This window comes from Polistes fuscatus, unplaced genomic scaffold (assembly GCF_010416935.1).
Source record: "Polistes fuscatus isolate 324 unplaced genomic scaffold, CU_Pfus_HIC Scaffold6, whole genome shotgun sequence".
NCBI classification, from domain to species: Eukaryota; Metazoa; Arthropoda; class Insecta; order Hymenoptera; family Vespidae; genus Polistes; species Polistes fuscatus.
This window is the reverse complement of record NW_025113140.1, coordinates 7642522-7657256: the sequence shown is the minus strand read 5'-3', so window position 1 is coordinate 7657256 and position 14735 is coordinate 7642522. Positions and strand designations below refer to the sequence as shown.

The following is a 14735-nucleotide window of genomic DNA, read 5'->3' as shown; positions in this document are numbered from 1 at the left end:
TCTTTTTAAATCCCCGTTTTGATCTTCGACGATACGTAACGATTGAATTTAATCTATTCTAATTTGATCTATTTATAATTATTAATATAATTATTATTATTATTATTATTATTATTATTATATAATATATCGAAAAAAGAGGTGGAAAGGTATGAAGAGGTATTTAAGTATAAGAAAATTTTAAGTTAATACATGTATGTATTTATGTATATTAATATTATATGTGTTTATGTGTATTTAAATGTATGCATGTATATCCGGGGGCATCACTTTGCATCTAATCACAGATCGATTCTAATTAACTCATCGTATACAAACGATCAGACGGTTTTAGATATAATTTTTGTTCTTTTCTTGCATTTCCTTTTTTTCTTTCATTCATCTGTCCATATCTTTTTTTATTAATTACCTACAATGTCATTGATTAACAACACACACATAACCTCCCCTAAATACCCGGCTAATTAAAGTCATTAATGAATTTATCACATGATCGTTCGTTTATTTCGTATCCCATATAATCTTTCTTCTTGTCAAACGTAAAACAAATATATAGAAAAGAAATTTCTCGTTGAAATCCTTAAATCGTCATATTTTTCTACGATCGAACTTCCTTATTCTTTAATAGTTTATTTTTTGTTAATAATTCGTTCTTTTTAATTCATTGATCGAAAAATCGTCGTACGGATGGTCGATAACTTGTTTCTTTTTTTTTTTTCTTTCGTTGAAGAAGAAGAAGAAGAAGAAGAAGAAGAAGAAAATTAGATTAGATTGGATTCGTGAAAAATGGCGGCGGCGGCGGCGACGATTCCTCGTAACTTGGACGATTTTATCTTATTGGCCAAACGTCTCATTTAATGACTATTCTTTTCGATGGAAATAATAGAAATAGATGAGAAATTTCATCGCATTTGGTACACAGCAACAAGAGCAACAGCAACAGAGCAGCAGGTAATTGGTCTCGGAACTAGGACAGGGAGAGAAGAGTGACGAGAGATGTCGTCAACCAGAAGACTCCTTGATCCTGTATTCTCGATGATCCGTCGACAATTATTAAATCCGGTCCAGTCCAATCCAATGCGTCATCTATTCCATCCAAACACTCGAACTCGCAACAACGCTCACCAACACGGAATTTCTTGCATCTCTGAGAAATGAAAAACAATTTTGAACCATAGTTAATATTTTCTAGAAATAATTATTATTATTTTTAATTATAAGATATTATGAATATTATATTTTTTATAATATTGTGTTAATATTTTCTCATTATTTTCTATCGTAAACAATTTGAAAGATATTGAAATGGATCGATTTAAATGGGACACTGTGTATAATACATACATAACGAACATCTACAGAATACTTGGCCGAGAGCCTATACTTCACTTTTAGTACCATAAATGTACTGACGTTTCAACGTCAAATTGTTAGACTCTTATTTTAACATTAACTTTTTCCAAGCACGCTATTGATGTATTTGCTTATTCATAAAGGATAAATCAAATTACTAGACTACTCATACTTATGTTCAAATTGTTAAGTAATCGAACAAATCTTGTACGATTGTCTTCGTGAAAATATACAAAAGTATCTGACAATGAGATAAGAAAAATCACTTGGTTTATCATATAATTTTTAAATAATTTAATCTAATACACAATTTTCAACTGATGAGTGTCATCCTGTTAAATTACTGTTACATGAACTGCATAGTTTTTTTTATTTTTTACATCAAAAAAATAGTGTATAATAAACCATACAGATTTTAGATAGGAATTTCATATTTGTTAAATAAATAACATCTCTAATTTCCCGTCAACAAATTTCTAAATGATTCCATTTTCTATACAGTTCTACTTGTAAGTAGAAACCAGTGAAATTGATATCCTGGAAATAGTAATTGCTGCCAACAATCTCGTCTTTTCTAAAGCTGCGGTCCTGCGATTCATCCGCAGTGACCTAGGTTTTAGTTTCACTTGGCTTCCAAAGACTTATTTCGCAAAGACGAAACCATAATACGATTTTCGTTAACTCATCTTTGTCCTTCTTTATCGACAGAATGAACTCGTAGTTTCCTGTAGTTTTCATGACAATAGTAAATAATTGACCTCGTCGTATTGTTCGGACTAGCGAAATTTCATCCTCGTTCGTTCCATTCTTCTTACTCAAAAAAATTTTTCTTTATATTTATCTTTTTCCTTTTTCTTTTTAACGATACATTAAAAAATTACACGAGCTTGTTGGAAAAGATATAAAAGTGTATAATACTTTCGTTAGATTTTTATTTCAACAACGCGAGTCCTCCCCATTGTGTCGAATAATTTCTTTCATCTGTTGAGTGTTTCGGTGCCATTCAGATACGAGAAACAAAACCGGCCGAAATGTACTCTCGTAATTTAGCGAAATAAAATAATTAGTGAATTTTCATTATTTCGCGAAGAAAAATTCTATTCTGCGCGCTGAATTTGTTCATTATTATTTATTATTATAACATTAACAAATTCTATGGAGAGTAACTTTAATTCTCGATTAAATCGATCACACTTTTTTCTTAATATTTTATTTAACAATGAAATTACTTAAATGCGTGTAACATAATTTTATGATAAAACAAATACTCTTATGAAAACTTCATCAAAATTCTTAAAAAATGATACGAAAAAAAGGGAAAAGTGATAAACAAGATTAAGATGTCTTTGAAATCGTGGAAAAGAAATATTCTTGATTTTTCTTCTTCTTCTTCTTCTTCTTCTTCTTCTTAATTCCTATCGACGAGTAAACGGATTTACATATTTACATTGTATGAAAACATCTTATTAGAGACGACTGAAAGATGGCACATTAAGAGAAAATTCAATAAAGCGATTGCCAATCTGTTTAACCTTATCCTTGACAACGACATTAGCGCTAATCGTGAATAATCTTGTTTTCTATTTAAGCAAACGGAAGAAATGCTATTACAACAATTATTACATCAAACGAAATAACTGAAACGATTATAAAAATGATAACACTATTGCAATTTAAACGAAGGGGTAAATATTAAAATTGATACAAAATTACAAACGAATAATATTTTCGTTGCGTTACATTACAGTTACATTTGAATTACATAGACGAAAAAAAAAAAGAAAAAAAAGTAGAGAATAGTCGTTCTTGGTAAAATTTAAACACAAGCTTCACTAATCTGATTAGATTGGTCATATTATACTTCTGTCCGTGTCGAATAATCCTATCGTATAAGAATATTATTCTTCGGATTATGTAGCCATATCGTAACATGGCTTTATTTCGTATAAACAAGATAAATATACACTACGCGATCCATTTTTAAAAGAAACATATTTTTGTTCCTATAATATTTAGGAAACGTTTATAAAAATCGAACTTTAACCTTCAAATCCTTGTTTTTATTTTACAAATTGATACGCGCGTGGGTTAAATCATTTTCAACGCATCACCGAAACTTTTATTCTTATAAATAAATTAAAAAAAAACACTTTTTAAAAACCTTTTAACCCACCCACGTGTAATAACTACAAAATATTTCAACGTGAAATATCAATTAATTTAAGTTTATATAAACAACAAAATGTATGCACGATTATTTTATCGCGAATACTTTTATTTGAATAAAATGAAAGATAACTCGTGTAATGTAAACAATAAATTAAATATCAAACAACGACATCATACAATTATTAAAATCATTGTCTCATCGTGTATCTAAACCTGAGTTTCTAAGTGAAAAAGAAAATGAGCAGCTCGTTCTGGGAAATTCATTGTCGTACTGAATTTATCTACCCTGTAGGTAGGCAAGATAATGAAAAGCTTTCGTGTGAGGATGCAACTTGAATTAAATTTTATTCGTTAACGAAGTAACAAGCAATTTGTGTATGAGCACTGACATCACACCAAACAAGATACACGTGTAACGTAAATACAAAAATTCTTTTATTTTTATTCTTTTTCTTTGAAATCATTGGATACATTTATTTCTATATGTTATGTTTGCAAAATGTATATTACTATGCATAAAACATTTGTTTGCATATCTATCATATATATTGAAATGTAAAATTTGTCATAAATTTGATTAATCATATTAAAAAGTTTTCTATATTGCATATCGTTTTTGATGTATATAAATTTTTATTCATTTGATCAATATTTTCTAAAATAAATGTTCGATATATTGAAAAAATAATATTATTTTTTTTGATCAGTCAAGTAATATTATTTTGGCATCACATTAAAAATGGAAAATTAATCAATTTTATTACCGTAGGAATAATAATGTGGTGCAAGGGAGAAAAAACTGATGTTTACGAAGATGATATGTTAAATGAATACCAATGTTAAAATTATTATAATTTTCGAAATTTCGCTCTGTTTATTCATGCATTAAGTTTAGATCGTTCGATTAAAGGAGATGAAAGCAAACTATTATAAAAGCCAAGAAGATATAAGCACTAGTTGATGCTAATTTTCGCATAGCAACGCAAGAAATAGCTGAAAATTTATCAAATTTGACTATTCACGATCATTTAAAAAACCATGGATTCTAATTTCAAAAATATCATCTTTTATTTATCATTGAAAAGGCAGAATTACTTTCCGAATGATCTTATAAATAATAATTTGGTCAATACACATGAAACATAATTATAAAATTATAATAATTTATTCAAATTTATAGGACCAAACATGGAAAAACACTATAAGAGTTTAATAATTAATATAAATGTTAACTTTATTTTTTTTATTTAATAAAACCAAATCTATTTACCAAATTTATTTATCAACTAATATTTTATAATAAATTTCAATCATCAATGAGAAAAATATATTGACACTTTTAATATTAATTCTTACAATATCGATCACTCAAATTTCATTGAAACATTTTCTTATATATATATATATATATATATATATATATATATATATATACTGAATGCAATACATAGAAGCATAAATATATGTAAACATTGAAAAGAACGTTTGTAATAGAATTTTATAATCGTAGTTTTAGATTTTCTCGACTGAAAGTGCGACATTTTAGATATACGTGCTTGCGAGCGATTAAAAAAGCGAGAAAAGGAGTTAACGAGTACGACTAAAGCAGAGAAAGAGAGAGAGAGAGAGAGAAAAGAGAGCAAAAAAGAAAAAAAAATATACAACGCGAGAATATCCGTCCCTGAATTTAATTTGCAACAAACGATGTAGCATTTCGCGGTGTGTAGAAATTTTCCGCTCGAAGGTGACGCGTTAATAAGTTTTACACTTTTGACTTATAAACTTACACCTTTAAGCTGTTTCAACACGAGTATATATTCAGATCATCATACGCATATAATAGTTGTACTGGATATAATTATCTAGATGTTGCAATAAAAGCATTCGCACGACAATTCTCTCGTGAGATTGTTATCTCATACTTCGAAGTTCGTAATATATTCAAAGTATAAGTTGTAATTACTTTGGTATAATTACATTGATTTCAATGCTTACAATATAAAATATAAGTGTTACACGATTTGTGTGCAAAATTTTCTAAAAAAAAAAACAAATAATTATTTTCTCGATGATCGTTAAAACTAATAGTACTCGATAAATATTACCCCTTCGATTATTTTTATTTGAATTCTATTATTTATTTTGTACGTTTATTTAATTTTATGTAAAAGCTCGTAGATATTTCGAACTTCATTAAAATATATGAAATCAATATTAAATAAAGTTAAGAAAAAAACGTACAAATTTATTGTTTACATATAAAATGTGTGTAATTTTGTATTCCAATAAATAATTATTAATTTAATTATTTATTATAAATGTAATAATATAATGTGTATTTAATTATAATGTGTAATTATTTATTTTTATTTTATTGTAAGGGGGTACGAGACTTGAACAACCTTACTATATAATATTAAGTATGTGCTTACTAAGTGTAGCACGTTTAACGATTTTATATAGCACCAACTCGATACTGATCTCGGTCAAAGTATATTTTTTATCGTAGGAAAAAAATGCCAGTTGGCTAGCGATCGAAGAAGAAAAAAAGTGAGCAAAGGTTGTACGCGCGTTTATGATAAAAATGAAACTTCGTGTTATTACTCGACCATATTATTGTTCTAAATTAAATCTATCGAGCGTGGTCGAATAGATGTCACGTCGAGTTTGCCAGACGGGTTTTTAATCTACCATTTTATTATCAATATTCATAAGCTTGTACGTACAAGCATACATGCACGCTCATGTGTCCATAGATGCATGAATATATACACCATATTGTTCCAATTCAATGCTATTTCATATTATTTTCTTCTCGGAAGATCTACGAGAAATGATAAAACGTTTAAAATTTCTGTTTAAAATTATGAAAAGTTTCAAGAGAGATTTATTCGTTGGGAGATGTAAATTGAAAATTTAATTTCATTTAATATTCGCATATTTATTATATTAGAAATGATGTTCATTCAATTTTGCACTAGAAACATTTAATACGTGCAATTGATTTTTTTCTTAATTACTAAATAATTTTACAAGGATAATTATATCTTAAATTTATTGTAATCAACCAAAAAAATTGATTGTATTAAAAATTGGATATTATAACAATTATATTTTAAATAAGACACTTTGAAATACTATTTGAAATGACTTTTCGAACAAATCAAATATTTTATTTACCGTTTATAATTTCAAATAGTTTTACCCAGCCCTACCAGGTATATATATAAATTGACTATATGTATGTATGAATGCTATGTGTGTGTGTATATGTGTAAATACGTAATTGAATGAATACGATAATTGATCTATTATGCGAAAAAGTAACCTTTTACTACATGAGTCTCGTATGGACATAAAACAATTTATTTAAAAGCTCTACGTTAGTACCATATGGTTCACCGAAATCATTTTCTCGTTCATGCATTGTACCCATTTTCGAAAATCATTTAGATTTTATCTCCATCATTCCACCGCGTTTTTTCTTCTTCATTTTTTATTCCCCTTTCTCTTTTATTTTCACGAAAAAATCTCAAAGTTTATTAAGCTTTACTACCATCGCCACTCATCGATCGTCTCTTTTGAGATTTTATGAAAAGTAAAAAAAGGCCAACCGTTCAACTAGTTCAATATATTTGCGTGTTTTAAAGAAGTCAATATTTTTCTATCATTTTTGTATCTAAACTTTTAAAAATATTTAGAGAACCGTGCACTTAGACAAACAAAATCCTACGAGAAGATACTAATAAATATTTCATAATAAATTATTCGAATTTATGCATAAAGTAACACCTGCGATGACAACAAAATTCAACGAATAGTTAACTATAATATTATAAGGATAAAAATAAAGTGTAATAATTATTTGACACCAAGTGAAAAGAGTAAACTTCATTATAAGGATAAAATATATATATTAAAATAAAAATTTTATTATATAATAATAATATTAATAATATATATATATATTAATAATAATAATAATATATATATATATAATAATATTTATTATATAAAAATTAAAATATATATATATTATATAAAATATTTATATTATAAGGATAAAAATAAAGTGTAATAATTAATTGTCAGCAAGGGGAAAGAGAAAACTTCATGATAACTTCAATTACTCACATATGGGGGTGTACAGTATATAGCTTGGCACCACATCGGCTCCGAGTGATAACAAACGCACAAGCTACAAACCGCAGGTCCTGGCACATAGAGAAGTCCATGCCTGACTGTTCCACCTTGAAAATCCGTACAATTCTCCTCAAGAGCACCTAGAATTCAATATTGCTCATCGTACCTCGATAATAATGAACGATCAACTTCGCTCTAATTTAACTTCCCGTTAAATTAATATTTATTGTGTGATAATTAATATTATTAATTTAACTTGTGGTATATAATTAATTATTAGCTTGTTGCAAAAATAATTGCCCTTTTTTGTATTATTGTAAATTTATTGCGACTGTGTGTTGGCGATTGCGGTGAAATTGCAATTATTGATTTTGATTCTTTTTTTTTTCTACTTTTTTCATTGTTTTCCCAAAAGAAAAAGGCAGAAAAGAAAATTCGTATGTTTTTATTGTTTTATTTATTCAAATTGATACCTTAAAAACAGTAGAATCATAGAATTTACAATTCGATATTGATTTTTTAATGAAAAAAGATGCAATGGAAACGAAAATCTTGTTATAAAAATGAGGTAAATACGCGAACGTTCTTTAAACGATTCAGAATAATTTTTTAATGTCCATTACATCGAAACGAATCAAATTAAACAAGTAAAGAAAATACAAAATTACTCGATGTTGATCGTTCGACAGTTATTCGATATTTCAATCATATGAATCTTTTTAATTCGATACTTCAAAGCTGCAATTATTTTTGCAGCAATGAAATACGATACACGGCTGGTATTTATTTAGTCAATATTTGAAAACATTTCCGCTTCGTATTTTTAAGATATGATTAATGTGTATTACAGTTGCAATGAAACTGTAATTTCTATTATAAATACTAACAAATAATTATTTTTACCGAACAATCTATTTTCCATTATTTATTTGAAAAAACATCTAATCAAAAAATATCTAATCAAAAAATACTTCAAAAATATCAACAAATATAAATCCTAATGATCATACGTAGGATAAATTGAATAATTTCTAACAATTTTTATTGAAAAAGTAATAATAATTTTTTGTTTGATTTAGACTGTAAATTTTGCAATCAACCCTCGTATTAAAGCATATATCTTATAATATTTCTTAATATCGTCAAAAATACTCACTTATTCGTGCTGGAAGTAGAAGAAACGTAAAGAGATAAAAGATCCAGCCAAGAAGGATGTTGATTCGTAATTTCGCAGCTATCCTCATCTTCACGGTTAAATTCTTTTCTTCTTCTTTTTCTTCTTGCGATATCGTAAAGATATCCAAATTTTAGATAACCAAAGTATATCGTAATTTAATAATCAGTAAAAGCACGGATCTTCTATTTCAGCAAGCTCTGTGAGTACTACTGGAGGAAGGAACATATTGCCTAGACAAAGAATTAGGATACATTCGTCATCGTTAGTACTCGATAGATTTTAGCGTGGGTTTATAATAATATAGACATGAATACACGGATATCCAGAGATTCATTTCTTGCAATCGAGTTACTTTGAGTATTCGACGTCATTCGAGCTTTAACGCTTGCTGATTGCTCGGAATTCCTTCATGAAGCAACACGTAACAAACGAGTAGAAATTCGCGAGATAAGATAATGACCATAGACCTTTATTCGTTCGAAACGAATAAAGGTCACGGAATAATTCAACGTTCATTCTTCGAAAAATACTCTTTCCTTTTCATTTAGGTGTTTCAATTAAACGAATAAACCTGAGTCTTTTAATAGACTCATTCTTTTCTTTTTTTTCTACATAAAAATGATCGAACACTAAAACACAATCTCTAACGAGTTAATTCTCCTGTAATACTAAAATACATTTATTTTATTCCGAATAATAATGATAAGAAAACATTGTGTTTCTTAATTGATTTAATAAAATCAATAATATTTGGAATACAGTTTGAACGTTTGAGTTAATCGAATTTGACTGTATATATTCCGAAGCAATGAATTCAAATGAACATTTATACAAAGGATAGATAAATTTAATCGTGTGTTAAGTGTTCGTATGCTCTTTTCTTCATTAGTTCACTTTACAGTTCGCTGACTGTTCAACGGAGCCAATCTTTACTTACAATTAGTAGATGTTATTAAAAAACAGTAACTAAGTGTAAAAAGCACTCTTTTTTACTCTTATTACTTCCGAGTTAGTTCGCTAATTATAAATGGAATTTGAATTTTATCAGAAAAGTACATTCCAAAGGCAATGAAAGGAAATAAATTATTCTCCTTTCTTAAATGGCCGACTCCTTTTAGCTTGCACCATCTCACGAATGAAATAACAAGCTTTCAAGCGTAAAAATAATATTACGAAGAATTCTTTCTTTTCTCATTTTCTTTTCGTCATTTCCTTTTGTTTATTTTCTATCTTTTTATTTGTATTTCTTTTTTCAGTCGTTGCAGTTCTGGTCACGTATCAAACTCGTACTAGAAAAATTGTATTTCGTGAAACAAAGAAACGTTAATCTTATTTATTTATTTACTTATTTGTTTTTGTATTTATTTTTTGTTTTACCTATAATCGAAAAAACTTTTAAATCATTCCACCAAATTAAAAAGATCGAACTTTCGATAGAAGTTTGGAAAAGGTTAACGCGATACATAAAACATGACAGTAATGACGTTTCCGTAGCGTGAAATATAAAACGGATATACGTAAACGGTTGTATTATATAAATGCGATACGAATCTTGATAATAATTCAGATTTTCAATATAGAAAAAAATGACACGTTAAAAGGGATCTTATTTTTTAACGAGATACAAATATATACGTATTTCAAAAGAGAACACATATTTTGTTTCAAACTGATTATACAAATAAAACAATACGAAATATATATTATATAAAAGTTCTACGTAATAATAAATATCTGATTTAGGTTTTTCAATGTTGTTGATAATATCAAAATTCTTGGCTTAATTTTTTACAGTAAACTCACATGGACTAAACATATCAGAAAACTAAGAGACTCTGTAACATCCTAAGGGCCCTAGCTAACGGGCCCAAAAAACTTCATATTTCTGCGAACACCTTTTATGAGGATAATAAACCATCGAACCTTGATAGAAAAGAACATACTAAACTACACCCACAGCTACTTATTTAATGGAAATCCAAAAGAAAATTGTGAAATATGCGATGAAGAAATTAACCTCAAGCACATAATAATAGATTGGCCCAAATACATCAATGAAAGAATTAGATACAGAATTTCAGAAGATCCGAAGATTGCTCTTTCACTCAAAAAACATCACACATTGACATTATTCATTTTTTAAAGACAATCAATATTTTTAAATATATATATAACACCTATAAAATACAGCTATGTATTGTGTTACATGTCTCTGATGACCTTGTTGTTGATGCGACTATAAACTGGTAATTAAAAAAATTACAAAAAATATCTGATTTCAAAGAAACGTCTCTCGTGACTTACTTCTGTTTCCCTACTGCGGCAATACTTTATTTCTCAAAACTAAACTAAACGAGAAACGGTATATTACGGGAAAGATCATAGTAAAAAAAAAATGGTATGTACGTCAAAATAACGAACACAAAGGTCACGAAGTCTCTAGCTTTTCTTCGATCGATCGTCAACGCAACACTCAATTTTTATAAAGTTAGTGAGTATGAAGTACGTAATACGTACTTCCATACACATATATATAAGGAATGTACAGTGAATGCCGTTCTAAACGATCAATTTTCTAAAGGAATCTCGATATGCCTACTCCAAAGATGCGATCCATCGTTTATAGATAACACATTGTAGACAAGAATCTATACACATGTGTGTGTGTATGTGTTACATACCCTTTACACGAAGAATTCCAAGTGTTTCAAAGACTCTAGAAAGACGCGTGTTAAATTCGAGCAATCATTTTTATGTATCCATATATTTAAACGCGAAAATATTCCATTTTACTTTTCTCATCGAGAAAATTAAACAAACTTTTTCATTTTTTATCAAATAAGTTTAAAAACACGTATACATTCAATTTATTCCACCGATTGTACGATATTTTGTTATACCGCACATTTATTACCATTTACTTAATTATTTATTTATCTTTTTTAATGCATTTTCGTTCACAGTAATTAGAATTCATATTCGAATAAGTGTTTTTAATATTCGTTATATAAAATTGAATTAATAGAGAAAAAAGATATATTTTCAGGAAACTTTGTATTCGAAAGAAAAGAAAAAAACTTATAATTACCGTTAAATTCATTGATTTCTTACTAAGAAAGATTACAAATTTCTAACGAAAGTAAATTTGAATATCGATCCCATTTTATAACACCGAAGAAATAAGAAAACGATGAAGAAGGACGAAGTTAACGGGAACGATTAAACTCGATTTCTCGTGAAATTCAAACTACGAAATACGCAACGTGTACTTACGTTTATATTCGTGTACATTGAATGGGGATGCATGATCGCGTTTATGCACGTCACGATTATTTGAACGCGGTAAAACGGTATAAATATGTGTTTGCTCTTCAACCAGCGTGTGTATTGTTTTTCTCCCCTGATTTTCTGAGCTGTTGTTTCGAAGTCCTTCATAAGATCAACCAAACCATACGTGGGTGTATGTATGCGTTCATAAGTATATGTAATTTTCCATCTGCCTGTTTGTCTGTCAGTATGCGTAGATGAACGAGTGTTGTTAAGCGTGCACGTGTGTACGTGAAACCGTGTTATGACCACTTTTCTTTTCTTTACCTCTTTTTTTCACTCCACCACCTTTTAAGCAATTAGAGAACCCTTCATCTCCTTGCTTCGTGATTTCCATTTATTTATACCGCTTTTTTTAATTTATTTATTTATTTTTTTTTTTATTTTCTTCCACTCTCTCTCTCTATCTAGCTCTTTGTTTCATACACTTTTTCAATTTACCCGTATACTATGGGAAAGAGAATACCCATCAACGAGATCGTATCGTGACAACAACAAATGACGAAGCTCGAAATCAAGTTCAATACGTTGAGCTAACGAAATTCTCGTTTTCTACTAACTTCAATGCGACAAAGTTATTCAAATGCGTCTTCTCGTTATATGTCGTATAGGAGTAATCAATCGATTTGAATACTCCGATGCAATTATTTTTGATGATTTTTAAAAAACACGCATGGACCGATTTGTCTATTAATATTCATACACTTTTTTCTAGTTGGATAATATTTTTTCTATATACTTTTGATACAAACACATCGTTATGTGACTTGTTTTTTAAATATTTAATAATATAAAGTTAGTTTCTTTTTTATAATTAAATAAATGTTCTCGTGTTTATACAATTTCAGAATAATTTCCTGACTCGAGACAACAAAATATATATTAATATTATTGTAAAATTTATAAAAGATCGTTATATGTTTTTCTTAATACTAATATTATTATAATTATAATAGATTTTACAATTTTAAGACATCTGATTAAATGTAAAAACTATTTCGTATAGATCCTATAATATTTTTCGTTTGTAAACAAAATATTATAACAATACTATTCATGATTTTGATGATATCAAACAAAAATCGTAGATTTTAAAACGATTGATACAAATATTTATTGAAAATCGTACGATAATCATTCAATTTCAATTTAACGAACGAATCAAAACAATTAGAAACGTAGAACGACTTAAATTCGTAAGAAAGATTTCTTTCAAAGTGGTCAACGTACAAAGAAAGACGATTATTTACTGTGTTAGAAAGAAAAAAAATGAGAATGAAAGTATAGCGTGTACCGATAAGAAAAATAAGGGTGATAGGCGAGAAACACGAGCTACTACACGCAAACTTTAATAACACAATGTAGAATGTAGATTATTTTGATAGATAACGAGTTTAAAAAACCTTATAAAAATGCATCATTTACGAGTAAATCAGGATTGAAACGATCTGAGGATTCGCGATACTAACAAATTAATCTTAACAATTCATTCATTAACAGTTAATGAAAATAAATTTGTAAAAATACAACGAATAAATTTTACTGGAATATTTTATACAATATTTTTAAATTCATGTTACGTGAAATCAAATTTTACACGCTTAACGTGTTTACACACATATAATGTATAATTATTATATTAAATAAACTTAAAGAAGCTACTTATATTTTTGAGTTTTAAATAATAATACAAACTTGTTATAAATAAAAGTAAATAATGAAATAAGATTTTATATATAAGTGCTTAGATACTTTTAACCTTTTTCATTATACTTTAGATCAAAACACATTAAGAAGGATTCGGAAATTCTAGACGGATGATACAATCCTATAAGTGGATTTAATACATGTGTAGTTATATACTAAAAGGAGATTACGAGAGATTACTTGATAGTGTTTGAAGGCGGTGGATTAAATTTTCAGCGTGTCAAATTCTATAGGAAGGGGGTTGCATAGCTTGATAAATATTAATATTACATAAAATGAGATAAAAGGAAAGAAAATCAAAAAGTAGAACAAGAAGAAGAATAAGAATAAGAATAAGAGTTCCAATTAGCTTATATTTTATAATTTAAAGAATGTCAACAAAGACTTACCCAGTTTGAAACGTCACCCATGCCTTCCGCATCCCTCGTGCGTCAGTCAGTGCCCATGTGCCCGATTCTCCCGATTCTCAATAATCCCTTTTTTTTATTTTATATAAAAACAGTTAACACGAAGAATATATGATATAACAAAAAGTCACAAACTTCTTATATTTTTTTGTCTTCCGTTTCAATAAAAATTAGTAAATTTAAACTCTTTTTTATCGACAAAAATGTAACAAAGAATAGAAAATAATTTTCCCGTTAGTTAGAGAGTAATAGTTCCTATTGGACTGTTATATATATATAGATATATATATATATATGTGTGTGTATATATACGTATGTTTTTTTGCCAAGGGTTGATAAATTGTGCATAGATGCGCGCGCGTATCCACGGTGGAAGAGTCCGACCGACTGACTGAACTCTGTCGCAGTGAGAGCGCGGGGACCACCGCGGGTACGTGGGTCGATCGAACACC

The 14735-nt window shown here is 28.2% G+C and overlaps 1 protein-coding gene across 1 annotated transcript; it reads right to left on the bottom strand.

Moving 5' to 3' along the window:
• Nucleotides 1–632: 632 nt before the first annotated feature.
• LOC122523404 lies at nt 633–14685 on the bottom strand. The gene is made up of 4 exons (XM_043645122.1): nt 14266–14685; nt 8822–9072; nt 7657–7805; nt 633–1147 (listed from the first exon to the last, which is right to left on the bottom strand). Exons 2-4 carry the CDS (start codon nt 8907–8909, stop codon nt 968–970), a joined length of 417 nt encoding a protein of 138 aa, XP_043501057.1. The 5' UTR covers nt 8910–9072; nt 14266–14685; the 3' UTR covers nt 633–967.
• Between the last annotated feature and the right edge of the window lie 50 nt (nt 14686–14735).

Bases quoted from the DNA above. Each gene is read 5' to 3' on its own strand.
- LOC122523404 (XM_043645122.1), bottom strand. From the start codon at position 8,909: ATGAGGATAGCTGCGAAATTACGAATCAACATCCTTCTTGGCTGGATC. The intron at 7,806-8,821 runs GTGAGTATTTTT...ATTGAATTCTAG, and splicing joins TCTACTTCCAGCACGAATAA to GTGCTCTTGAGGAGAATTGT. The intron at 1,148-7,656 runs GTGAGTAATTGA...TTCATTTCTCAG, and splicing joins TATACTGTACACCCCCATAT to AGATGCAAGAAATTCCGTGT.